General features: G+C 44.6%; 1 protein-coding gene across 1 annotated transcript in view; it reads right to left on the bottom strand.

The window, feature by feature from the left end:
* LOC137526156 (intelectin-1a-like) overlaps window positions 1-12,473 on the bottom strand; it is a 52,555-nt gene extending 40,082 nt beyond the window's left edge. Inside the window, exon 1 of the mRNA XM_068247376.1 lies at window positions 12,380-12,473. Coding sequence (XP_068103477.1) covers window positions 12,380-12,473 — 94 coding nt within the window. The remainder of the gene's footprint in view (window positions 1-12,379) is intronic.
* Window positions 12,474-26,305: the final 13,832 nt, after the last annotated feature.

Genomic DNA, 26,305 nt, shown 5'->3' with positions numbered 1-26,305 from the left:
CTGCCTACCAAATTCAGCCCAAATTCAACTTAAAGAGACTCTGTAACAAAATGTTCAGCCTTATTTCTTCTATTCTATAAGTGTAACGGTCTTGTGTCGTAGCTCAGATGTCTGATTATGTGGTGATCTGCAGAATCACCAATAATGCAGACGCTATATCTGATTATGCGTGATCTGCAGAATCACCAATAATACCAGTATAGCAGACAAAGAGCTGAGTGTGTAGTGATTAGGTGCAACCGTAACTTTAATAGTTTAATGACACCTCACCAGAGGGGCTGGTGAGGTACTATCAGTACACTGAGCGTGCACTAGAGTACAAGCTCCAGCAGGCTGGAGAAAGCAATATCGCAGAGGCTGAATCTCCCGTGGAGCGGGTGATTCAGGAAGTACTGCAGCCAAGTGATCACCCGTGAAGCGGGTGACTCAGACGGTACTACAGCCTATGAGATACAACTAGTACTGAACTAGTGATTAACTGGGAACAGGCGAGTCAGACTGTACTGCAGCCGAGTGATCACCCTTGGAGCAGGTGAGTCAGACTGTACTGCAGCCTAGGAGACACAACCAGGACTGCACAAAATAATAACTTCACCAGAGGCGCTGGTGAAGCTAGCACCTCACCAGTGGCGAGGGCCCACTGGTGAGTAGAATGGTCTGACGGGCAAGTTTCGGCAACAGAGCGGCAAGTATCAGTACAGAATCGTGAGACAGGAGAATAATCGGTAATCGGGCAGAGGTTCAGCAACAGAGAGGTAAGTATCGGTACAGAATCGTGAGACAGAAGAGTAGTCGTAATCAGGCAAAGGTTCAGCAACAACAAGGCAGATAGGCAAAGGTACAAGAACGGAAAGCAGGATCAGAGTCAGGGGGAATAGCTAAGAGTCATACACAGGAGATCAATACAATACAATATCCTAGTCTAGGTGTGAAGTCCTTGGCATCAACACCCGGGAACTAGTCTAAGGTCTGAGCGCTAAAACGCAGAGTATTCACGACAACAGACAATGAGATAATGAAGCCCGGAGGCTTATGAAGCAGAGGAGACCTCACTGGCATGCCCCCCTCTCATCAACCAATCCTGGGCACCGTGTATCCCCTCTGACGTCAGCCGACCGGCAGGTCAGCTGACGGGCTTCCTCCCCGCATAAAGGTCCCGTCTGTGCGCGCGCCCACGCGCTAAGGCAAGCCCCTGCACGGAAGGACGTTCCGTCCTCAGCGTCCTGGACGCCGAACGGACAGATGGCCGCATGGAGGCAGCTGCGGCGGCAGTGTTGTTCGCCGCAGCTGCCTCGTTTCTTAAAATAAGTTCCAATACCTGTTCTAATGTGGTCAGGATTACTGCAGCCTTTTCTAGTTGCACTGTCTCTGTAATATAACTAATCTTCTTTCTTTTGTCGAGCCTTGTCAGCCCAGAGAGGATTGTGCTGTGATAGGGAGAAGTTATGCACACCTCCCCCACGCCCCCTGCAGGCTCTGTGTGTGTGCTATGTTTATTAATCACAGCCAGCGTCGCTGCTCACAGCCAGCCTGTCTGTGACCTTGTGAACAGCTATGAGTGCAGAAATATCAGTTCAGAGACAAGCAGCTAAGGCAACAAGTGGTGTAACATTCCAGCAGTCAAGTCAGGCTTGAGAGGAGCCACTGCAAACAGGCACCTGCTCGGATTATGTATTTCCGGTTTGGCGGCCATCTTCATTGTTTACAAAAACAATGAATAAAACAGTGATTTTATCACCAAGAAAGCAGCAGGAGCAGTGAAAATGTCACAGAGGGGGCTAGGAGAAGACTACAAACAAGCTGGTACGTTTATTTATGTAAGATTTTCACAGTACAGATTCTCTTTAAAAGGTGAAACTAATATATGAAATAGACTCATTACATGCAAAGCGAGATATTTCAAGCCTTTATTTGTTATAATTTTGATGATTATGTCTTACCGTTTCTGAAAATCCCAAAATTAAAATCTCAGACTATAATATAATATTGTGAAAATGTTCAATATTCCAGGCTCAAAGTGTCTGACTCTAATCAACTAATTAATCCAAAACACCTGCAAAGGGTGTGACGAATCAACGTTTATTCGTCCTAAAAAAGTAGTTAGAGCCTTATAAAATATTCCCTGTTGCCACTATTAAAAAAAATGACAGCAGATAGGGAAAGGCTTGGTTTATAAAAAGACCAGGGAAGCCTGGGGTTAACAGTTCCTCTCCCTGGTCAAATGTAGCAAATGCTCTTATTACCTAGTTTTTTCGCACCTCCTGTGACAAAGGGTCCTGGGCATTCAGGGACCCCCAACCAGGCAGAAAGAGGGAAATCTCACACCTCCACTGCCTAACCCCGACTTGGTGGCTCCTCAGCTCCGTACATGAAAAGAGCAGCCACAGGAGGTCCTGCTAACATCCTGCAGAAGCCACTTAGAGACTACAGCTGGCTTTCTCAATGACCTCAGGAATCCCAATATTCATATGTTCTCCATATTTCCTTCATAATTCCTGACATAGCAGATCTCCCTGCCCATGACATCTGCACAGGTTATGGGATTCCACAGGGCGCTGGTTCTGACAGGTTTACGGACCAATCGGACTGCCAGATCTAGCGTAAGATTGTTTTAAAATAACCCTCTAATACCCCAGGGGTCTGATCCCCCAAGTTTGGTATCAACGTTCTTGATAAATTCTGACAAACCTAAAAATGTTACTAGATTTAACATAACTTGTATGGTTTGCAGATGAGCACACTTATCATGATTCAGGTAAATTCTTGCCTCTATGAGAGGGGCAGAGACCTCCTGTTCCAAAGAGGTGTGTGATCCACGCCCCCTAACCCCTCCTTGCTGGAGTGGGGGCTATAACCAGACAGAGCCCAGAAAGCTCTGCGTCCTTTACCTTCAATCTGATGCCTAGTAACATCCTGGCAGCCCACAGGGACACGGGCCAACCTCCATCTTTGAACTTTCTAACAAAGGCCTGTTGGCCGCATGGCAACCGCCATTTTGGGACTTTCGCCAAAGACTTGCGATTGCCGCATGGACTACCAATAACGGTATTTGAACTGTATATAATCAGACATCCTGTTCCTTTTCTTCCCTTCTCTCTGTCAATCAATCTGTTCTAAAATAAGCTGTGTGTATGTAGTTTAGAAATAAACTAACGATTTTATCGTTCAGTCTTGTGCCTGTTCTGGTCATCTGATTGCTGCTATAACGAATCTGCCCTCTGAAGAGTCAGTCATACTACCGCATTGTTTTATGATTTGCTTATAAATTGTTTGCTAGCTAGGTTGTAAATAACCGTTTCTTCCTTCTAGGATTAGCTAGTACCAGATTTCCTGTGCGAAATCGATAACGTTAGTTTCTCGATTGTAAATACAATTCGAGATTGCATCATATAGGGACCCAGTAACCTTTCTTTAACGTCACATTGCTCACAGTCTTTAAGCCGTCGGAAGTGACTATTCCCCGAACGGTGACTTGAGCGTGTTGAACGTGATTGGGCTGGCTACCGTATTATGATAGCGGGAGTCTCTTTCCTCCCTGAACTTGAGAGAGTGGTGGCAGTTATTACCCGATTTCCAGCGCGAAATCGATATTTTTAGTGTACCGATTGTATATACAATCAAAATTGTACATGTATGGGCACCTCCAACCAATCTTAACCGTTTACTACGCACACAGTGAATTTGCCTCCAGCAGTCTCTAGTGCATGAGACCTGCATGGCAACAGTGGCCTAGTAATACGGGATTGGTGGATGTTTGTCCCATTACATATTGTCGGCAGCTGCGCGACCAATCTTTATTGTCAGTCTGTTCACCGTACTTCCTGCGTATGCTAACGGGAGCAGATTAGACGGGATCGCGGGGCTGGATTGTCACAAGGGTTCCTGTTTCACCTTTTAAAGAGACTCTGAAGTCTCTTTTTTTCCCTTCTTTTGTTTAACATTCCTCTTCAGCTTTAATGCCAGAGTGAAATCGCCGCATCCCCGTGGCAGAGGAGTGATTTATTACTTAGAAAATGACCTGCAAAGTTTTACGACTTTGCAGGTCACAGATCATGCTTCCCTGACATGTAGGGCTTCTCTTCCTGGAGAGGATGAGCTTTGAGCTGTAGCTCTGCCTCTCTGCAATCAATCTCTGCAGATCACTGCCTCCTCCCCGCCCCTCTCAGTGAAAGAAGACTGAGAGGGGCGGGGAGAGGTGGGGATCCGCAGAGATTGATGGCGGAGGAGGCAGAGCTACAGCCTAAAGCTCTGCCTCATTGAAGAATATAAAGTGCATGGTAACCAATGCTCGGAGCCTTGCAAATAAAATATACGAACTAGAGTTCATTCTGAATGACAAAGGCTATGACATTGTGGGAATAACCGAGACATGGATGGATGAAAGCCATGACTGGATAGCTAATTTAAAAGGATACAATGTGTTTAGGATGGATAGAACAGGGAAAAAAGGTGGAGGGGTTTGTCTCTTTGTTAAGAATTCTCTTACAGCTGTCCTCAACGATGAGATGGAGGAAGATTGCGAAGATGTGGAGTCCTTTTGGGTAAATATTCATGATGGAAATAAAAGTTGCCAATTGCTTATTGGGGTATGCTACAGGCCACCTCTTATTAATGAAGCTGCAGAACTGCGATTACTACAGCAGATTGAAAAAGCTGCAAGTAAAAATGAGGTCATAATTATGGGCGACTTCAACTTTCCAGACATTGACTGGAGTATTGAGGCTACCCATTCTGGTAAAAGCAGCAGATTTCTGGCAGCACTACAGGACAATTACTTGACTCAAATGGTAACTAAACCAACTAGGGGGAATGCGTTACTGGATCTGATCATTTCTAATAGACCAGATAATGTATCAAATGTGCAGGTTCAAGAACATTTGGGAAATAGTGATCACAACATTATAACGTTTGATCTAGTGACTGATAGGCCACGGGGCAGCGGGACCACTAAAACTATGTATTTTAGAAAAGCAAAGTTCAATCAAATTAGGCAGGCACTAAGTTTGGTGAACTGGGATAATGTACTACAAGGGGAAGACACTGAAGGGAAATGGCAAGCTTTTAAACTTATACTCAATCAATATTGTAGTATGTATATCCCATATGGAAACAAAATATCTAGGAATAAAAAAGGCCTCTATGGATGAATAGAAAGGTTAAAGATAAAATGAAGAGGAAAAAGAATGCCTATAAGGTCTTAAAACAGGAGGGGACCGACGCTGCACTAAGCAATTATAAGGAGTGCAATAAAAAATGTAAAAAAGAAATTAGGCAGGCAAAGATTGAAGCTGAAAAACAAATCGCTAAGGATATCAAATCGAACCCAAAAAAGTTTTACAAGTACATTAACTCTAAAAAAAGAAAGGTTGACTGTATAGGACTCCTAAAGGATGAGGGTGGGAACTCAATGGTGGATGACCAAGGTAAGGCAGAGTTATTAAATGCTTTCTTTGCTTCTGTCTTCACAAAAGAAACAGCACTGTTGCAAACTACAGAGGCGGAAGAGTCTCAATCTTATAACTGTAATATTAAATACTTAACGCAGGAAGAAGTGAAGGCAAGACTAAATAAATTAAAAATAGACAAGGCACCTGGCCCGGATGGCATGCATCCTCGGGTCCTAAGGGAATTAAGTTCAGTTATAGATAAACCCCTTTATCTTATCTTTTGTGACTCTTTTGCAACTGGCAGAGTCCCAGTGGATTGGCGTACAGCTCACGTTTTCCCATTATTTAAGAAGGGCAAAAAATCAGATCCAGGAAATTATAGACCTGTAAGCTTAACATCAGTTGTATGCAAACTATTTGAGGGGTTACTAAGAGATACTATACATGACTTCATAGTGGAAAATAATCTTATTTCTCAGCATCAACATGGGTTTACTAAAGACAGGTCCTGTTTGACTAACATGCTCAGCTTTTATGAGGTAGTGAATGCTAATATGGATATTGGGAATGCTGTAGATGTGATATACTTGGACTTTGCAAAGGCCTTCGACACTGTTCCCCACAAAAGTCTGGCGCAAAAGTTGAGAATGCAAGGACTGGGGAAGAGTCTGTGTTCATGGATAGGGTACTGGCTAATGGACAGAAAACAAAGAGTTGTGGTCAATGGATCGTACTCAAAATGGGAGACTGTTAGCAGTGGGGTCCCACAGGGGTCTGTTCTGGGTCCAGTGCTCTTCAATTTATTTATTAATGACCTAGTAGATGCAGTAGTGAGCCATGTTGCTATTTTTGCAGATGATACAAAATTGTGCAGAATCATCAACTCTCAGGAAGATAGTGTCATATTGCAACAGGATCTGGATAGGATGGCTATATGGGCACATACATGGCAGATGAAATTCAATGTTGACAAATGTAAAGTCATGCATTTTGGACGTACTAATGGTCTAGCACCATACAAAATAAATGGCGATACAGTTGGGGACATCAAACTTGGAGAAGGACTTAGGAGTACTCATTGACAACAAGTTAAATAATCATACTCAATGCCAAGCAGCTGCAGCTAAAGCTAACAAAATTTTGGGATGCATTAAAAGGGAAATAAAAACGTGAGATGCTAGCATAATATTGCCCCTGTTTAACTCTCTAGTAAGGCCACATCTGGAATATGGAATTCAGTTCTGGGCACCACATTACAAAAAAGATATTGCAGTTTTAGAGCAGGTGCAGAGACGAGCAACAAAATTGATACGTGGGATGGAAGGTCTCACTTATCAAGAAAGGTTAGATAAACTGGGTTTATTTAGTCTAGAGAAAAGACGCCTTAGAGGGGATCTAATTAACATGTATAAATACATCAGAGGGCAATATAATAGCTTGGCGGATGAGCTTTTTGTCCCTAGGCCTTCTCAAAGGACTAGAGGACATGATCTGCGCATGGAGGAAAAACGTTTTAGCCATTTATTTAGGAAAGGGTTCTTTACAGTAAGAGTGATTAAGATGTGGAATGCATTGCCACAGGAAGTCGTTATGGCAAACTCTATACCTGCATTTAAAGGGGGCTTAGATGCTTTCCTTGCGTTAAAAGACATCCATGGCTACAATTGCTAGGTAATGCCTAATGATGTTGATCCAGGGATTTTATCTGATTGCCATCTGGAGTCGGGAAGGAATTTTTCCCTTTGGGGCTAATTGGACCATGCCTTGTAAGGGTTTTTTCGCCTTCCTCTGGATCAACAGGGATATGTGAGGGAGCAGGCTGGTGTTGTACTTTATACTGGTTGAACTCGATGGACGTATGTCTTTTTTCAACCAAAATAACTATGTAACTATGTAACTAAGTGAAGCCCTGCAAGCTCCTGGGTCTTTACAGGGCTTATCTCTAGTACTAAATAACTCCTCTGCCGCGGGGATGCAGCAATTTAAAGCGGATCCGAGATGAAAAATGAACTATAACAAGTAACTTGTCTATATATCTTATCTAAAGTTTAGATAGTTTACACAGCATATCTAGCTGCAAAAGTTTAAAAAATGTATGATTATTTATTCCTGTGATACAATGGGGGCAGCCATGTTCTTTTTGTCATATTGTCACAGGCTAAGAGCTGGAGATGGTATCAGCTTTCTTGTGTGTAAATTCAGTCCCCTCTCCTTCTCCCTCCTCCCCTCTGCCTTTGAAATCAATGGCTAGTAACACCTCCCACTCCTCCTGCCTAGACTGAGCTCCTGTAAGCCCTTGCTATTGTCTGAAAATGCCTTGGCACTCTGAAAAGCTGTGGGCGAGGCTTGTTTAGTTTATAGGGAATTGAAGTATTAAAACAAAAACAAAACAGTATTTGGCTTGAGGAATGCCCTATAAACTATAGGAAAGGGACACAATTATGCAATGAGTATGGCCTAGTGCACACCAGAGCGGTTCTGCTGCAGTTTGCGATCCGCTTGCGGGTGCGGATCCACTAGGGTAATGTATTTCAATGGACTGGTGCACACCAGAGCGGGAGGCGTTTTGCAGAAACGCATACTCCCGGGCTGCTGCAGATTTTGGATTGCGGAGGCGTTTCTGCCTCAATGTTAAGTATAGGAAAAACGCAAACCGCTCTGAAAAACGGCACTTCAGAGCGGTTTGCCAGGCTTTTTTTGTTACTTTACCTGTTCAGTAACAGCTTTACTGTAACAATACATGAAATCTACTACACCAAAACCGCTTCACAAAAATGCTAGCTGAAACGCTACAGAAAAAGAAGAAAAAGGGTTTCAAAATCTGCTAGCATTTTGCGGATCTGCTAGCGGTTTTTGGTGTGCACCAGGCCTAAAAGTTTATCTCTGATCCACTTTAACTCTGGCATTAAAGCTGAAGAGGAATGTTAAACAAAAGAAGGGAAAAAAAAGAGAATTCAGAGTCTCTTTAAGTTGAATTACTGACATAAATGGACTTTTGCAAGGTATTCTAATATTTTGTGTTTTACCTGTTTATTGTTGTTACCAACTAACTGTCCCTCAGTGGAGCTCACAATCCAATCCCAACCATAGTCATATATCCATCTTAGCCTTATGGTGCCCACACATGGTACAATTTTTTAATTCCAATCTTACCATTTCTATGTAATATAAGGGAACTGCCTAAATTATCCTTTCAGTATATTTATTTAATTTACCCTTATACTACATAGAAATGGTAAGATTGGATGACATTTTTTTTTACCATGTATGGGCACCATAAGGCTGATTTTAGGGGAAACCCAATTAACATATCTGTAAAGTAAGTAAAAATGGCGCCTAAGGCACCCTGGTAAAAATGACACCACCATAGATGGCAGTGCTAAGATCCATGATTAGTGGCTATTAGCAGTAATTTGGGTGCCGGAGGTTCCTGATAAAATAGCTGGTGCTGGGGCCACCAGCCATGCAGACTACAGCCACATATAAACGTCTTATCTAAATGTTTTTGGGATGTGGTAGTAAACTGGAAACCAGAGTGCCTGGAGGAAACCCAAGGAGTTACCAGGAGAACATACACATTTTGTGCAGCAGTGGCATAGAAAAGGGGGGTGCAGAGGTAGCGACCGCACCAGGGCCCCTGGACCAGAGAGGCCCAGTAGGGGCCCTCCTTCATCCATCTTATTAGCTTTTCATTGGTGCTACGCTGGTAATAAACACCTCCACATGTGCATTGAGTAATAGTAATCCTTAACCTATTTTGGTTCCTGGACGTAGTTTCTACGTCCAGGAACCATGCGCGCTACCGCGCGCCCCCGCGGCCGATCGTGCGCGTGCACGCGCACTCCCGGCCGCGGATTCGGTAGCCAAGGAATCAATGTATCGGGCTACGGAGCCCGATCATTGATTCCTCTCCCCCGCTGAAAAAGCGACAGCTTCTCTCGGAAGCTGCGCCTTTTCTGGCCGTTCCCTCTGCGATGAGTCACTCTAAGCGCGTGCTACGCTTAGAGTGACGTCATGTAAATAAACTCATGGCCGCCATCTTGTGGCCAAAAAGTAATACTACACCTGAAGAAAAAAAAAACAGAATTAACACACATTTACATTATATATCTATTGTTTACCTCCCACCCTCCCAAAAGTACCCTAATAAAATTTTTAGTATAAAAAAAAAAAAACATTACAATAAAAAAAAAAAAACATGTAAATATTTACCTAAGGGTCTAAACTTTTTAAATATCAATGTAAAGATGAAATATTTCTATATTTTTTTTATTTTAAACTTGTAAATAGTGATAGATGCAAAATGGAAAAAATGCACCTTTATTTCCAAATAAAATATTCTCGCCATACATTGTGATAGGGACATAATTTTAACGGTGTAATAACCGGGACATATGGGCATATACAATACGTGAGTTTTAATTATGGAGGCATGTATTATTTTAAAACTATAATGGCTGAAAACTGAGAAATAATGAATTTTTCCATTTTTTTCTTATTCTTCCTGTTAAAATGCATTTACAGTAAAGTGGCTCTTAGCAAAATGTACCCCCCAAAGAAAGCCTAATTGGTGGCGGAAAAAACAAGATATAGATCAGTGCATTGTGATAAGTAGTGATAAAGTTATAGGCTAATGAATGGGAAGTGAACATTTCTCACGTGAAAACGACGGAACCTGAATGGGTTAAAGTGGACCTGAACACAGAACTCCTCTCTGTTTTAAAAGATACACAACAGCATAATAACCTTTAAACAAAAAACATTTCTTTGTTACAGCTCATACAAATCCTAAAATAAATCTGCACAGTTTCTACTTTCTGATTCATGGAAGCAGACATATTGTTAACAGCCTGTGCTTTCAAATGGGCTTATCTGCCATACTATAGGCAGTCATGTAACACGGGGAGGGATCACATTACAATTAGTGATTAGACACAATTTAGGGGGAATTACACAGGCTAAAGTCTTTAAATACATACTGGGTGCATTTCGGTTATATTTGCCTTGATTTCTGTGCAAGAGTTCAGGTCCACTTTAACTAGCTGCTTCCTTAGTGTATTTACACCTCTTGGACACTGCAGCTGTCCTTGGTAGGTTTTGGGGCTCCATGTCAATACAGGGCCGTATGTAAAACTTGCACTGGGGCCCCAAGCTTCTTTGTTACGCCACTGCCATGCAGATAGTGCTCTGACTGGGATTAAAACTGATGTAGAATTTTAACTACAAATAGAAATATGTTGCACTTGAGGCTTTTATTTATTTGCCCCCTTCCTCCCTCACCCCTGCACGCACGCACGCATGCACGCACGCGCACACACACACACACCTACACACACACACACACACACACACGCACGCACGCACGCACGCACGCACGCGCGCGCACACACACACACACACACACACACACACACATACACACGCCTACTTTTTTAAGCTGCATAGTTGTCAACCAATTGGAAGAAAGATAATTTAAGTGTTTAAATGACACAATCTAACTAAATATTATTTCTGAAGAAAATATTTGTATCTGATACCACAATTGATTTGATCATACCATTTTGTCAATCAACCAATGAATCAGCTTAAAGTGTACCTGAGATGGGTCCACATAGGAAAACTATACATACCTGGGGCTTCTTCCTGCCCCCTCCAGGCTGATTCTTCCCATACCATGCCCCCTCCGACTCCCTACTACTACTGCACAGGTGCAAAATGCTGCTGGGAACGTGAATGCGGCGGGAGCGTGCGGAGCCAGACCGCGCATGTTCAGTTGGCCTAGATGACTTTCAGTGGTCAGTTACGGACGAACTGGGAGTCGGAGGAGGATGGTGTCGGAACGTTCAGCCTGGAGGGGGCTGTAGGAAGCCTTAATATGTATATTTTATTGTTTTAGCCCCATCTCAGGTTCCCTTTAACAAACTGGATTGTATATCATATGCTGACCCTTAAGGGCCTGAGCCCACTAACGACAGAGAGCTTCTGTCCACTTTTCAGCATCTGTAACATTGATCTGTAACTGAAAAGCGGACACAACTGTGTCAGTGGGCTCAGGCCCTAAGACATGCTGGATCGTTGCAGCATCACCTGTAATTTTCTGTATACTACTAAAGCTTGATGGACATTCTTATTTTCAGTCTTTGTTCAGTCCTGTTTTGTACACGTGTTATAAGTCTTTTGACATTTACTCACCACAACAGTGAGAGTGAGCTTCAGAAAGCACCAAGGCCAACAGGACCAGGTTGTGCCACAGCATCATTCAGCCGGCTAAGCTGCAAATATCAGTGAAACACATTCTTTATCATACTTCTGTACATATAAGGGTTTACAATGCATATAGTTTTCAAAAGTAAAACATAACCTTTAATACATAAAATGTAAAATTATATGGACAGCTAAGTAAAACATGCACAATACATCACGACACAGTCACTAAAGCAAACCTGAAGCGAAAATAAACTTATGAGATAATGAATTGTATGTATAGTACAGCTAAGAAATAGAACATTAGAAGCAAAGAAAAGAGTATCATATTTTTTTACAGAACTGGAAGCGTTAAAAAAAGTCAGTTGTTATCGATGCAAAAGAGATCCTCTGAGCTATTTGACCTAACTGGGTTGAATACAGCCCTGTTTTCTAAAGCTCTTAAACAACTATGACAATATGATGCAATGTTATGACTGAACATAAAAATATGAGATTATTTTCTTTGCTACTAATGTTCTATTCATTATTCGTACTGCACATACAATTCATTATATCATAAGTTTATTTTTCACTTCAGGTTTACTTCAAGCACAACCTGACATGCATTTCTCGATTATGAAAGGTCACTTCTTCAGAGGTTGAGGTACAGATAAAGATCTCCATGAATACAGGTAGTTCTCAGTTAACGAATGAGATAGGGACTGTCGGCTCGTTCTTAACCTGAATCTTGCCCCCGTTTTTTATGCAGAGTAAGCGCAGCGGAAGGTAGATAGGGGACATCTCACCTGATCCTCGGCGGTAGAAGGTCCCATCGTGCTGCCCGGAAGCTGCGCGGCTCGTCCTCTCGCTCCATCCACTGTCCTCTCGGTGGCTTCTCATGCGTCGCATAATGACGCAATCAGGAGAAGCCCCCTAGTGGCAGCACCTCCTGATGCGTCATTATGCGATGCATGTGAAGCCGCCGGGAGGACAGTGGACGGAACGAGAGGACGGGCCGCGCAGCTTCCGGGCAGCACGATGGGACCTTCTACCGCCGAGGATCAGGTGAGATGTCCTCTATCTACCTTCCGCTGCGCTTACTCTGCATTAAAAATAGCGCAGAAGAGGTAGTCCCCGGCGGCGTGACATCATCGCGGCGGTTCAGCGGGCGTTCGTATCGGCGGGTCGTTCGTAAGTCAGGCGGTCGTAAACCAGGGACTACCTGTATATAAAAATATTCAAAGATCTCTTCACATGAAGGAACACGAACATCCACCACAGTCAAGTAATTTCACAAGGACTATTCAATAGGGCAAATACCTTGTGAGGAAAAAATACCCAAATGCCACAGCACCAGGAGAGATTAGCATTTCAATTGTTCAAGGACTGCTCTGGACAAGCCAGACACAAAAAATGATGGCATCCAGACACCAGATCAAAGCGTGTTGGTTATGTTCTCCTGGCCATGCTACCTGCTGTGTACAAGGGCAGCTGTACTGTGCCTGCAAGGGTATGGCCCCGCCTATGCAATAAGCCAAAGTCTTGGTGCTACTGCACTGGAACAGCTGTACTTGTGCAGGCGTAGTATGGGCGTGCTCGTTCAGGAAGGGAAACATGGCTGTAAGCTGTCAGAGGTTCCCAGCCTAGCACGGTGATGTCAAAGAGGACACAAGAAGCCTCTGGACTATCCAGAGGCTTCCTTCTACCTAGGTAAGTACAGTATCTAACTTTTTGTTCCATGGCTAGTATGGGTTAACTTTAAGTTTCATCTACCATCTGTCTGGCCATACTGTATGGCCATCCTGTTGGAAAATGTATCTCAAAAAATAGAAAACCGTGGCACAACCCCTAAATTCCCACACCAACCACAATTAGCGGGAGCTACATGTATGTAAATCCAAATATTAGAAAAAATAAAGGTATAAAGTGGTCAAACAGTGTTGGTAAAAACATCATCATCTTTATTGGTCAAAAGTCAAATAAATGCACAAGGACTGTGGCAAACCCACCCCATAAAACCAAAAATCAGGGGTACCCCACTACTTGGGTACTGTGAAGCTGCTGAAAAGGCTCCACAACACAGCACACTCAACAGGCTCCACAACACAGCACACTCAAGCTCAATGCATGTACAATAGCTGGCCAGCACTCACACAAGTTGCCAGTGGATCCAGACCAGGGATGATCATAATAAACTAATTATAATTACGCACAATTTTGCCGGACACCACTTACTCCACCAGTCTGCCGGATTTTGTCCCGACAATTTGAAAGGAAGGGAGGGGTTCCTCCAATAAATGTAAAATATTTTATATTTGTCATCATGCAGCTGAAAAAAGGCTGCTATTTATTATTATAATTTAGAAAATAGATTTTATTTCTGAAATATTGCATTTTTAATTTGGGTCCACTTTAAGGAGAATAATGGGTACGAGTCAAAAAAAGAATTTTGCAAAAAGACCTTATAGTTTTAAAAAAAATCTATTTTGAAAATGCACAGACCTGAAAAATGAGAATTTAAAATCCCATTTTTCTTTGCATTTTTAAAATCAATTTTCTCATAAACTACAAAGTCTTTTTGGAAAAAAGATTTTTCCCTTGTACCCATTATTCTCCTTAACATATGTAGCAATTTTGGTAGCAATAGCATGTAGGGGGACTTTGCTGTTAATCGCCAAAAATTTTGCAAAAATTACACAGAAAATACGCAAAATTATGTATTATTACTATTACATATGAAATTATGATTTTCTCAGAAATGTTGCTTTATGATTGCGATGCGTAATTGCGAATTGCAATGCACAATTTTGCATATGCAGAATTTCGGCCCACCATTGATCCAGCCTTTGCAAATAGGTGCTGCTGTCTAATGCCTGTGTTGGGTTATAATATTAACATAACAGAGGTTCCAGAAAGTATAAAACAGGTATTTAAAAAAAAAAAAATTAAGGGGGTGTCTTGTTCCTGACAGAATAAGCTTGTTCCCAATTTGGCCTGATGAAGTGGGCTGTAGACCCGTGAAGCCCGTTGCAAAACCCTTCCTTCTTTTTTTACTTTTAGAGTAATTAAAAAGCATTTTCGTATCTTATCGATTCTGTCAAGTCATCTGTGGGGAGTCCACCACTACCCCCCATTTAAAAAAAACAACTGTTTTTATACTTTCTGGTGCCTCTTTTGTATTACATGCATTGTCATCCACCCTGGTTGAAGTGTTCCTTATCACTATTTTCCTATCTACCCCATCTACGGAGAGTGACTTCTATTTATCCTCTGGCTGGCATCCCCACTCGCTCTGACGTAGGTGTCATGTCCCGGCTTGATGATGTCATGTTGTTAATGGCAGTGCGTGCAAGGATGCCGGCCAGAGTGGAGGCGGCTAGGGCTGCTCATGCTGGAGCCTGGGAGGTGAGTAAAGGCTGCTGGCAATACGGAGGGCACCTGGCCACAATGGGTAGACCATGCCCTGGTAGCACTACGAGAGATCAGGCTGCCTGACCCCCCAAATGTGCCCCCCCATGTAAAATGGTCTGGTCCTTAAGGGCAACTGGTCCCCGGTTAGGCAACTGGTCCCCAAAGGGTTAGCAACTACATTGAGATAGTTTGGCTGCACATTACAATGCTATATCAATCAGTTGTGGTAGTTTTTTTATCCTTACATCCGTTTATCAGAACTTGGAAATGATTAGTAAAATCAGTATTGTTGGAACAATTCTTCCGCATCCTTTTTAAATTGGCTAAACAGGATGTTAGGAAGCCATGGTTTGTAGTAGAATCTCTTAAAATGTAAGCAACTATTAGTATCAGTGGATTTGAAAAAAAGTCTTTCTTTGGATTTTATTAGATTTAGGGGTTATGTAAGGTCTATGAAGTCTATAGTATTGGGGTCTGTATGATAGGTAAAGTTTAGGCCTGTGTTATTAGAGTCACCTTGCCAGATGTAAATGATGTTGTCTATGTAGCGTTTGTGCAATCTAAGATTGGCCTGAAAAGGGTTACTGTTGGTATTGACATATCTGTCTTCAAAGACCACCACTGCCAGTTTTGTATAGCTTGGGGCAAATCGAGTATCCATGGCTGTGACACATAATTGTATATAAAATTGATCAAAAAATGTAAAGTAATTAGTGGACTGTATGAATTCTAAGGTATTTAGAATGAATTATTAAGTAATTTATGTGGGATGTTTGTGCAGTCTGTAGAGGGCAGTGATGTCAAAGGAAATCCAGTGATTATTTTTTTTTTCAAATATGTATTTTTGTTCTCTTTTTTGGTTGTTTTTAGTGCTTGTGCTTGAATGTACAGTGGGATGCGAAAGTATGGGCAATCTTGTTAATGGTCATGATTTTCCTGTTTAAATCGTTGGTTGTTACGATACAAAATGTCAGTTAAATATATCGTATAGGAGACACACAGTGAAATTTGAGAAGTGAAATGAAGTTTATTGGATTTACAGAAAGTACGCAATAATTGTTTAAATAAAATTAGGTAGGTGCATACATTTGTGCACGGTTGTCATTTTATTGATTCCAAAACCTTTAGAAGTAATTATTGGAACTCAAATTGGCTTGGTAAGCTCAGTGGCCCCTGACCTACATACACAGGTGAATCCAATTATGAGAAAGGGTATTTAAAGAGACTCTGTAACAAAAAAAACATCCCCTGGGGGGTACTTACCTCGGGAGGGGGAAGCCTCCAGATCCAAAAGAGGCTTCCCCCATCCTCCTGTGTCCCACGGCAGTCTCGCTGCAGCCCACAGAACGCACAGGCGACAATTTGTCGGGCTGTGCAAAATGTACCTTTCTGGCTCCAGCGGGGGTGCTGTTGTGGCTCTTCTGACGGAGATAGGCGGAAATTTATTTATTTATTGTATTTATAAAGCGCCAACATATTACGCAGTGCTGGAAATAGCCGATCTCCATCGGGTCCGCACTACTGCGCAGGCTCAGGAGACTTGTGCCTGCGTAGTAGAGGTGCCCGACGGAGATCGGCTATTTTCGCCTATCTCCGTGCAGACAACCGGTACTGCGCCTGCGCTGGAGCCCGGGAGGTAAATATTTACATCCACGCCGTTCCGGGAGGATTTTCTCCGCCGCCGTGGGACACAGGAGGACGGGGGAAGCCATCCGGAGGAACATATTGAGGAAATGGAACACCACAGGCTCAATTTAAGTTAAGGCACAACGATTAACAAGTTGCCCAAACTTTCGCATTCCACTGTATTGCAATTGCTTTTATCGATCAATCTTTCCAGTGTATAAGGCCCTTTTCTCCGTTTTTATTGCGACCTTAGCGTGACAAAATATTTGTATTTATATTTTATTACAAGTTTTCTTTTGGACCAAGACTGCTCCACTTTTTATTTGGTAGAATTTATCTAGGTTTTATTTGCATATGTGTAAAATCCTAATTCAGGTAGATGTGTAATTGAATTTAAGTGCCATAATGTTCCCTCCCTTTAATTAATATTTGTACTTGCACCATTCAAATAGCTTATCTGAATAAGACCTGCATTTACTATTGTTTTAGGCTAGGTCAGATGCTCCACGGTATGTGAGAAAGTCACAGGAGGTCTTATCTTTTTTGCTGTAAATGACTTCATAACTTTTTAGTGATTAGCAAACATACGCCATGCGCCTTCATGATGCTTAGTTGTATTTAACATCCTCATGACATTTATTTACATTACCCAACAAAGTCTGTGTGCCTCCTTGTGATGCCTAAATCTATGTAAGTTGTACTTTGTAAGATTTTGTTCAGTACACAGTATGAAAGTCGGAACAAAGTATATACTTAACGCTTTTTCTTTGACTTTTTTTTAAGTTAACCAATGATAAACAAAACATATTTATATTTGTCTCCATGATATCACATTCCTCAAATACCCTAATTTCCAGCATTGTCAATTTTTTTTTGTAGGTTTCTTTCACACAGTAGGCTGAACTGGGCAAGGACATGGTAATTCAGCCTCTGATCTACTGGCCACCATGCACCTTCTGGCTGCAAATTAATGCAGCCAACTGGTAGCACTTGTAACCCCACGCATATCAGTTTTTGACACCTGGTATGGTTGTCCGGTGTCGAGAGACCACATCATATCATGTCTGAGAGCAGCCATAGATGCGCTCATATGTGCCTTCATGAGACGGACGGCTCTCCACTGCCTGTGACGGCCATTAGTAAGCAGCTGACAAGCGGTGAATGCACTAACTGCTTGTGTAAAAGAAGCGTTAGTTAGTAGCATTAGCAGGCAATGTCATTTTCAGAATTTGCAGAAAGCATGATGCCAGCCTCCACACAGAGACAAAATATAGTGCAGCCCTGGCCAGCAAGTTTAGATAGCAAGTTATTCAGTAGAACAATGTAGTTTAGGTATGTACAGTAGGATATGGCAGAAAATAGATGACAGCAAACTTGAAGCAAAAAAAAAAAATGTATAATATAATGTGTAGTATGGATAACGAATAGAACATTAGTAGCATAGCATTTTCAGGTACATAGCTTTTTTTTTTACAACATTGCATCTTTCTGTCACAGCTGCAGATTTAAAACCACACTCCGTTTGTAAGCTATAAAACACAGCAGAAATAATGACCCTTTGAACTTTCCTGCAGTAAAACCTTATCTCAAGCTGTCTCTCACTGTTTCTTTGCTGCTTAAGTGTTTCAGAAAACAGGACTGTATTCGACCAAGTTGGGTCAAATAGCTCAGAGAATCTCTTTTGCATAGATAACAACTGAATTTTTTTTTAACTCTTCCTGTACTGGAAACAATATGAGACTCTTTTCTTTGCTACTAATGGTCTATTTCCTATATGTGCTACACATACAATTCATTATCTCTTAAGTTTATTTTCACTTCAGGTTTGCTTTAGGGAAGGAAACTTTAGTACAGGTTTGCTTTAAAGCAAATCTGTAGTGTAAAAAAGTCTGATACTTACCTATGGACAGGGAAGACTTAACCAATTCAGGACCATAGGCTCCCCCCCCCCCCCCCAAAGACCAGGCCATTTTTTGTAAAAGTAGGCCACTGCAGCTCTTTAAGGCCAAGCTGCAGGGCCGCACAACACAGCACACAAGTGATCCCCCCCCCCCTGCTTTTCTCCCCACCAACAGAGCTCTCTGTTGGTGGGGTCTGATTGCCCCCCAGGTGTTTTTTTTTTTTTACAAATATTTGTTGTTGTTTTTTTTTATAAATGTTACTATTTTTTTTCACTCCCCCCTCCCTCCATCCCAGAGCCAGCCAATCATAGCGATCGGCTGTCGGCTGACCTAGGCTTCAACCTAGGACAGCTGTGTCACACAGCTGTCCCCAGTACAGCGCTGCTGTAGATCGCAGTGCTGTACTACCAGTATGTTTACAGACGTCGGTTTTGCCGTCTAACAGTCTCCGAGCGGCGATCACCGCTGGGAGACTGAAGGCAGAGCTCCGCTCCACATACCAAGCAGGAGATGTGCGCGTAGCCTGCACGTGATCTCCTGCAAAACGAAGCACCAGGACTTTACGCCGATCGGCGTTGGGCGGTCCTGGGGCTGCCGCCACGACCATGCCCATCGGTGTGACACAGTTGGCTACAGGTTAATGGGATCTAGAGTCTTTCTCTCTATAGGTAAGTATCAGATTTTTTTCCTGCTTCAGATATACTTTAAGCTGTAATCAGAGCCGGGACAAGGTCCTCCAGCACCCAAGGCTGAGACACCAAAGTGCGCCCCCCCATCTCGCCCACCACAGCCATCACACACTGATTGCTATTAGACTAAGAGGCGCCCTAGGGCCTCCAACCCCCCAACACCTTAATCACTAGTTATCTGGCTTGCAGTCACTGCCATGTATCCCCTTTTCTTATTTCTCTCTGCTTCAAACACAATAGGGGAATGATAGCTGAGTGAGTTGTGCGCCCCTCCTACACTGCGCCCTGAGGCCTCTCTTGCCTCTGCCCGGACCTGGCTGTAATACAGCAGGACTGGCACTTCTAAAAACTTCAAAAAACTTCAGCAGTACTATTGATCATCAGTGACCATTAGTGTTGGGCGAACATCTAGATGTTCGGGTTCGGGCCGAACAGGCCGAACATGGCCGCGATGTTCGGGTGTTCGACCCGAACTCCGAACATAATGGAAGTCAATGGGGACCCGAACTTTTGTGGTTTGTAAAGCCTCCTTACATGCTACATACCCCAAATTTACAGGGTATGTGCACCTTGGGAGTGGGTACAAGAGGAAAAAAATTTTTAGCAAAAAGAGCTTATAGTTTTTGAGAAAATCGATTTTAAAGTTTCAAAGGGAAAACTGTCTTTTAAATGCGGGAAATGTCTGTTTTCTTTGCACAGGTAACATGCTTTTTGTCGGCATGCAGTCATAAATGTAATACATATAAGAGGTTCCAGGAAAAGGGACCGGTAATGCTAACCCAGCAGCAGCACACGTGATGGAACAGGAGGAGGGTGGCGCAGGAGGAGAAGGCCACGCTTTGAGACACAACAACCCAGGCCTTGCATGAGGACAAGAAGCGTGCGGATAGCATGCTTTGTACCACCATGCAGTCATAAATGTAATAAAGATAAGTGGTTCAATAAACAGGGACCACGCGGCAACGCTAACCCAGCAGCAGCACACGTGATGGAACAGGAGGAGGCGCAGGAGGAGAAGGCCACGCTTTGTGAGACACAACAACCCAGGCCTTGCATGAGGACAAAAAGCGTGCGGATAGCATGCTTTGTACCGCCATGTAGTCATAAATGTAATAAAGATAAGAGGTTCCATAAACAGGGACCAGCAACGGTAACCCAGCAGCAGCAGCAGCAGCAGCACACGTGATGGAACAGGAGGAGGCGCAGGAGGAGAAGGCCACGCTTTGTGAGACACAACAACCCAGGCCTTGCATGAGGACAAAAAGCGTGCGGATAGCATGCTTTGTACCGCCATGTAGTCATAAATGTAATAAAGATAAGAGGTTCCATAAACAGGGACCGGCAACGGTAACCCAGCAGCAGCAGCAGCAGCAGCAGCACACGTGATGGAACAGGAGGAGGCGCAGGAGGAGAAGGCCACGCTTTGTGAGACACAACAACCCAGGCCTTGCATGAGGACAAAAAGCGTGCGGATAGCATGCTTTGTACCGCCATGTAGTCATAAATGTAATAAAGATAAGAGGTTCCATAAACAGGGACCGGCAACGGTAACCCAGCAGCAGCAGCAGCAGCAGCAGCACACGTGATGGAACAGGAGGAGGCGCAGGAGGAGAAGGCCACGCTTTGTGAGACACAACAACCCAGGCCTTGCATGAGGACAAAAAGCGTGCGGATATAGCAGCAATGCTTTTTGCCGCCATGCAGTCATAAATGTAATACAGATGAGAGGTTCAATAAACAGGGACCGGAAACGCTAAACCATCCCAGATGTTCATCGGTCATGTTACTTGGTTGGGGTCCAGGAGTGTTGCGTAGTCGTTTCCAATCCAGGATTGATTCATTTTAATTTGAGTCAGACGGTCTGCATTTTCTGTGGAGAGGCGGATACGCCGATCTGTGATGATGCCTCCGGCAGCACTGAAACAGCGTTCCGACATAACGCTGGCTGCCGGGCAAGCCAGCACCTCTATTGCGTACATTGCCAGTTCGTGCCAGGTGTCTAGCTTCATGCCCGGTTTCAGGTCCAGCGGTGCCAGCCACAAATCCGTCTGTTCCTTTATTCCCCTCCAAATTTCCTCCCCTGTGTGCTGCTTATCCCCAAGGCAGATCAGCTTCAGCAACGCTTGCTGACGCATGCCAACAGCTGTGCTGCACTGCTTCCACGATCCTACTGCTGCTGGTGCTGGGTTAGCATTTCCGGATGAGGTACAGCTTTGAGATGCGTTGGAGGAGAAGGAGTCAGAGAGGTAGGTGCTGCTGTTGTTATCCAGCTGTTTGCGGCGTGGGCAACACCCGCGCCGTAGCAGGTGAGGAATCGCTGCCAGGCTCCACAAGGTTCACCCAGTGCGCGGTAAGGGAGATGTATCGACCCTGGCCGAACGCACTCGTCCAGGTGTCAGTGGTGAGGTGAACCTTGCAGGCAACGGCATTCTTCAAGCTTCGGGTTATTTAGCTGACCACGTGCTCATGCAACTCAGGCACTGCAGAGCGCGCAAAGTGGTAGCGGCTGGGAACCACGTAACGTGGGATGGCCACTGACATCATGCCCTTGAAGCTGTTTGTCTCCACCACTCGATATGGCAGCATTTCGCAGGCCAGAAGCTTGGCTATGCTGGCTGGCTGTTACTGCCACGGCCCGGGGGTCATTTGCTGGCAATTTCCTCTTGTGCTCAAACATCTCAGAGACAGACAACTCAACCGTAGCGCTGCACACCGAAGGGCTGTTGGTTGTTGTGTTTGATGAACACTGGGAGACCTCAAGAGCACTAGTCCGGAAAGTGACAGTGTCAGCATCGTCTGATGTTTGTGAATGTTGTGAACCACGCAATGGCTGGGCTACTGCTGCTGCTGAGGCGGGTCTGGTGGTGAGTCTGGTGAACCCAAGGGAGGCAGTGTTGCTGGTGGTACCCTGTCCTGCCGCGTTTGCCCACAGAGTGGGATGTTTGGATAGAATGTGGCGGCTCATGCTGGTGGTGGAGAGGTTGTTAATACTTTTCCCCCTGCTCAGGCGGGTCTTGCACACCTTGCAAATCGCCATGGTAACATCCTCAGTGCAGTCTTCAAAGAAAGCCCAGACTTTAACTGGCTGAGGACTCGGACCTCGTGCGTGATGTGCTGGTGCTGCTTAACCCACTGCTGGACGCTTGAGAGGTCATCCAAGTAATTATCTGGTCCTGTTCTTTTGGATCTGTGAGGGTTGTTGTCCTGGACAACATGGGCAGTATTGAGTGGGTTTTCTTGGGTGCTCCCCTGTGGCCTGTACGTGAACCGTCAGGGGAAACACCTCTTCCCTTGCCCCTCCCTCTTTCACCGGATTTCTTCCTCATTTCACTTATCCTTAAAGTACACGCTGACTGGCAGCAGTACAGTGGCAGTACAGAAATGCTATACAGTGGTGGGTGAGCGGTGTACCACTATTGTCAGCAGTGACACAGAGCACAATGCTATACAGTGGCGGGTGAGCGGTGTACTACTGTTCCCAGCAGACACAGAGTGGAAGTAAACACAATGCTATATAGTGTGGCTGAGCCGTGTACACAGAGTGGCATTAAACACAATGCTATATAGTCTGCTATATAGTCACCCCGAACAGGGTGATCTTCTGCAGAACCCGAACAGTGGCAAACACTGTTCGCCCAACACTACTGGGAGGGAACGCAGATTTTAGTACCTAAACACACGATACAACATGTTTTCCGGGGTCGGACTCTGAGGCACATACAGATGGTCCCGATCATCATCCTCATCATACAACTCTTCTCCTGAGTCTGACCCACCCACCACCTCTGCCACCCCAACATCCCCAGACACAGACCCCTCATCGTCCTCAACATTAACTTGGGATGCTGGCCTGAGCCAGACCTCCTCCTCCACATCAGGCCCCATCATCTCCTCAATGGCAGCCCTCATTAATCGCTCTGGCGACGGACTGATGGACACAACGTTCTCCTCCGGGGAGGGCTGCTGCTGACCACTGGCTGCTGGGGTGGATGTTATAGCTTGCGTGGGGCGTTGGCTGTTGCTGTTGTTGGGAGTGCTGCTCACAGCGGAGGTCTCTGGGGAACTCATGTTGAGCTCATATAGTGGTTGACGGTGAGTGGAGTATTACTGATCCCAGCAATATACACACTGACTGGCAGAGTACGCAATGCTATATAGTGTGGCTGAGCGGTGTACACAGAGTGGCAGTAAACACAATGCTATATAGTCTGGCTGAGCGAGCGGTGTACTACTGTTCCCAGCAGAATCAGAGTGGCAGTAAACAATGGTATATAGTCTGGCTGAGCGGTGTACACAGAGTGTCAGTAAACAATGGTATATAGTCTGGCTGAGCGAGCGGTGTACTACTGTTCCCAGCAGAATCAGAGTGGCAGTAAACAATGGTATATAGTCTGGCTGAGCGGTGTACACAGAGTGTCAGTAAACAATGGTATATAGTCTGGCTGAGCGGTGTACACACAATGCTATATAGTCTGCTATATAGTGTCAGTAAACAATGGTATATAGTCTTGCTGAGCGAGCGGTGTACTACTGTTCCCAGCAGAATCAGAGTGGCAGTAAACAATGGTATATAGTCTGGCTGAGCGGTGTACACAGAGTGTCAGTAAACAATGGTATATAGTCTGGCTGAGCGAGCGGTGTACTACTGTTCCCAGCAGAATCAGAGTGGCAGTAAACAATGGTATATAGTCTGGCTGAGCGGTGTACACAGAGTGTCAGTAAACAATGGTATATAGTCTGACTGAGCGGTGTACACAGAGTGTCAGTAAACAATGGTATATAGTCTGGCTGAGCGGTGTACACAGAGTGGCAGTAAACACAATGCTATATACTCTGGCTGAGCGAGCGGTGTACTACTGTTCCCAGCAGACACAGAACAGTAAACAGAATGCTATATAGTGTGGCTGAGAGAGCGGTGTACCACTATTCCCAGCAGACACAGAACAGTAAACAGAATGCTATATAGTGTGGCTGAGCGAGCGGTGTACCACTATTCCCAGCAGACACAGAACAGTAAACAGAATGCTATATAGTGTGGCTGAGCGAGCGGTGTACCACTATTCCCAGCAGACACAGAACAGTAAACAGAATGCTATATAGTGTGGCTGAGCGAGCGGTGTACCACTATTCCCAGCAGACACAGAACAGTGAACAGAATGCTATATAGTGTGGCTGAGCGAGCGGTGTACCACTATTCCTAGCAGACACAGAACAGTGAACAGAATGCTATATAGTGTGGCTGAGCGAGCGGTGTACCACTATTCCCAGCAGACACAGAACAGTGAACAGAATGCTATATAGTGTGGATGAGCGAGCGGTGTACCACTATTCCCAGCAGACACAGAACAGTAAACAGAATGCTATATAGTGTGGCTGAGCGAGCGGTGTACCACTATTCCCAGCAGACACAGAACAGTGAACAGAATGCTATATAGTGTGGCTGAGCGAGCGGTGTACCACTATTCCCAGCAGACACAGAACAGTGAACAGAATGCTATATAGTGTGGCTGAGCGAGCGGTGTACCACTATTCCCAGCAGACACAGAACAGTAAACAGAATGCTATATAGTGTGGCTGAGCGAGCGGTGTACCACTATTCCCAGCAGACACAGAACAGTAAACAGAATGCTATATAGTGTGGCTGAGCGAGCGGTGTACCACTATTCCAAGCAGACACAGAACAGTGAACAGAATGCTATATAGTGTGGCTGAGCGAGCGGTGTACCACTATTCCCAGCAGACACAGAGTGGCAGTAAACAGAATGCTATATAGTGTGGCTGAGCGAGGTACACAGAGTGGCAGTAAACAGAATGCTATATAGTGTGGCTGAGCAAGCGGTGTACTACTATTCCCAGCAGACACAGAGTGGCAGTAAACAGAATGCTATATAGTGTGGCTGAGCGAGGTACACAGAGTGGCAGTAAACAGAATGCTATATAGTGTGGCTGAGCAAGCGGTGTACTACTGTTCCCAGCAGTGACACAATGACAGGGGGGACCCTGGCTAGCGTGGCTGGAGCGCGAACTACCCTGCCTGCCTACCCAAAGCTAAACCCACAGACAAATGGCGGAGATATGACGTGGTTCGGGTATTTATTTACCCGAACCACGTGACAGTTCGGCCAATCAGAGCGCGTTCGGGTCCGAACCACGTGACCCGTTCGGCCAATCACAGCGCTAGCCGAACGTTCGGGGAACGTTCGGCCATGCGCTCTTAGTTCGGCCATATGGCCGAACGGTTTGGCCGAGCACCGTCAGGTGTTCGGCCGAACTCGAACATCACCCGAACAGGGTGATGTTCTGCAGAACCCGAACAGTGGCGAACACTGTTCGCCCAACACTAGTGACCATCACTACACCCCACACAGATGCAGACTCACCAGATAGAGAGAAAGAACAAACTGTCATGAATGGAATGTGATATAATCCTCATCATTCTGGTCAGAGGTGAGCAGCTCAAGATGTTGAAGGCTATCTATACTTTAAGTACACACACATATATATTTCTGTGTTAAGTTAACCATCTGGAATCAGAGCCAGTTCTAGACTTTTTGTTGCCTGAGGCAAACTTGTGAGAATGCACCCCCCCCCCCTCCCCCAATTTGGAATGATCGCTCAGCAGCCAACAATTTACTTTGCTTCATTTAACATTCTCACATGATATGCTGCAGCTCAACACAATCGCACACTGTCTGGCTGTGAGTCTGTGACAAGCAAACTGCTCACCCTCAGCCACTATATTCCTCCTCATTCAGGACAGCAGTGCCACTTCTTCCCTTCTGCTGTGCAATTCAGACGAAACACTTCTGCTCTCCTGCCTCCCACTCCTCACTCACTGTCAGACTCCTCACACAGCACAACAAGCTGCTTTTCCCCACTGATGACCTTTTCACCCCGCTATCATCTTGCTTCTCCTCCTACTCTGACTGCATGTGTAAATACACAGTACAAACATGCTGACCCTGCAATCTCTGCGCCTGATGCAAATGTTTCACCTTGCTTCATGAGAGAACTGGCCGTGTCCAGAATCCAAGAGAAATACATGCTTACCTTCTTAAAGCCTTCCTTTCCTGGATTCTGTGATATTTCTGCTATGCTCTAGAAA

Source organism: Hyperolius riggenbachi, chromosome 7 (assembly GCF_040937935.1).
Source record: "Hyperolius riggenbachi isolate aHypRig1 chromosome 7, aHypRig1.pri, whole genome shotgun sequence".
NCBI classification, from domain to species: Eukaryota; Metazoa; Chordata; class Amphibia; order Anura; family Hyperoliidae; genus Hyperolius; species Hyperolius riggenbachi.
The sequence above is the reverse complement of the archived record's forward strand: the minus strand, read 5'-3'. Positions and strand labels throughout refer to the sequence as shown.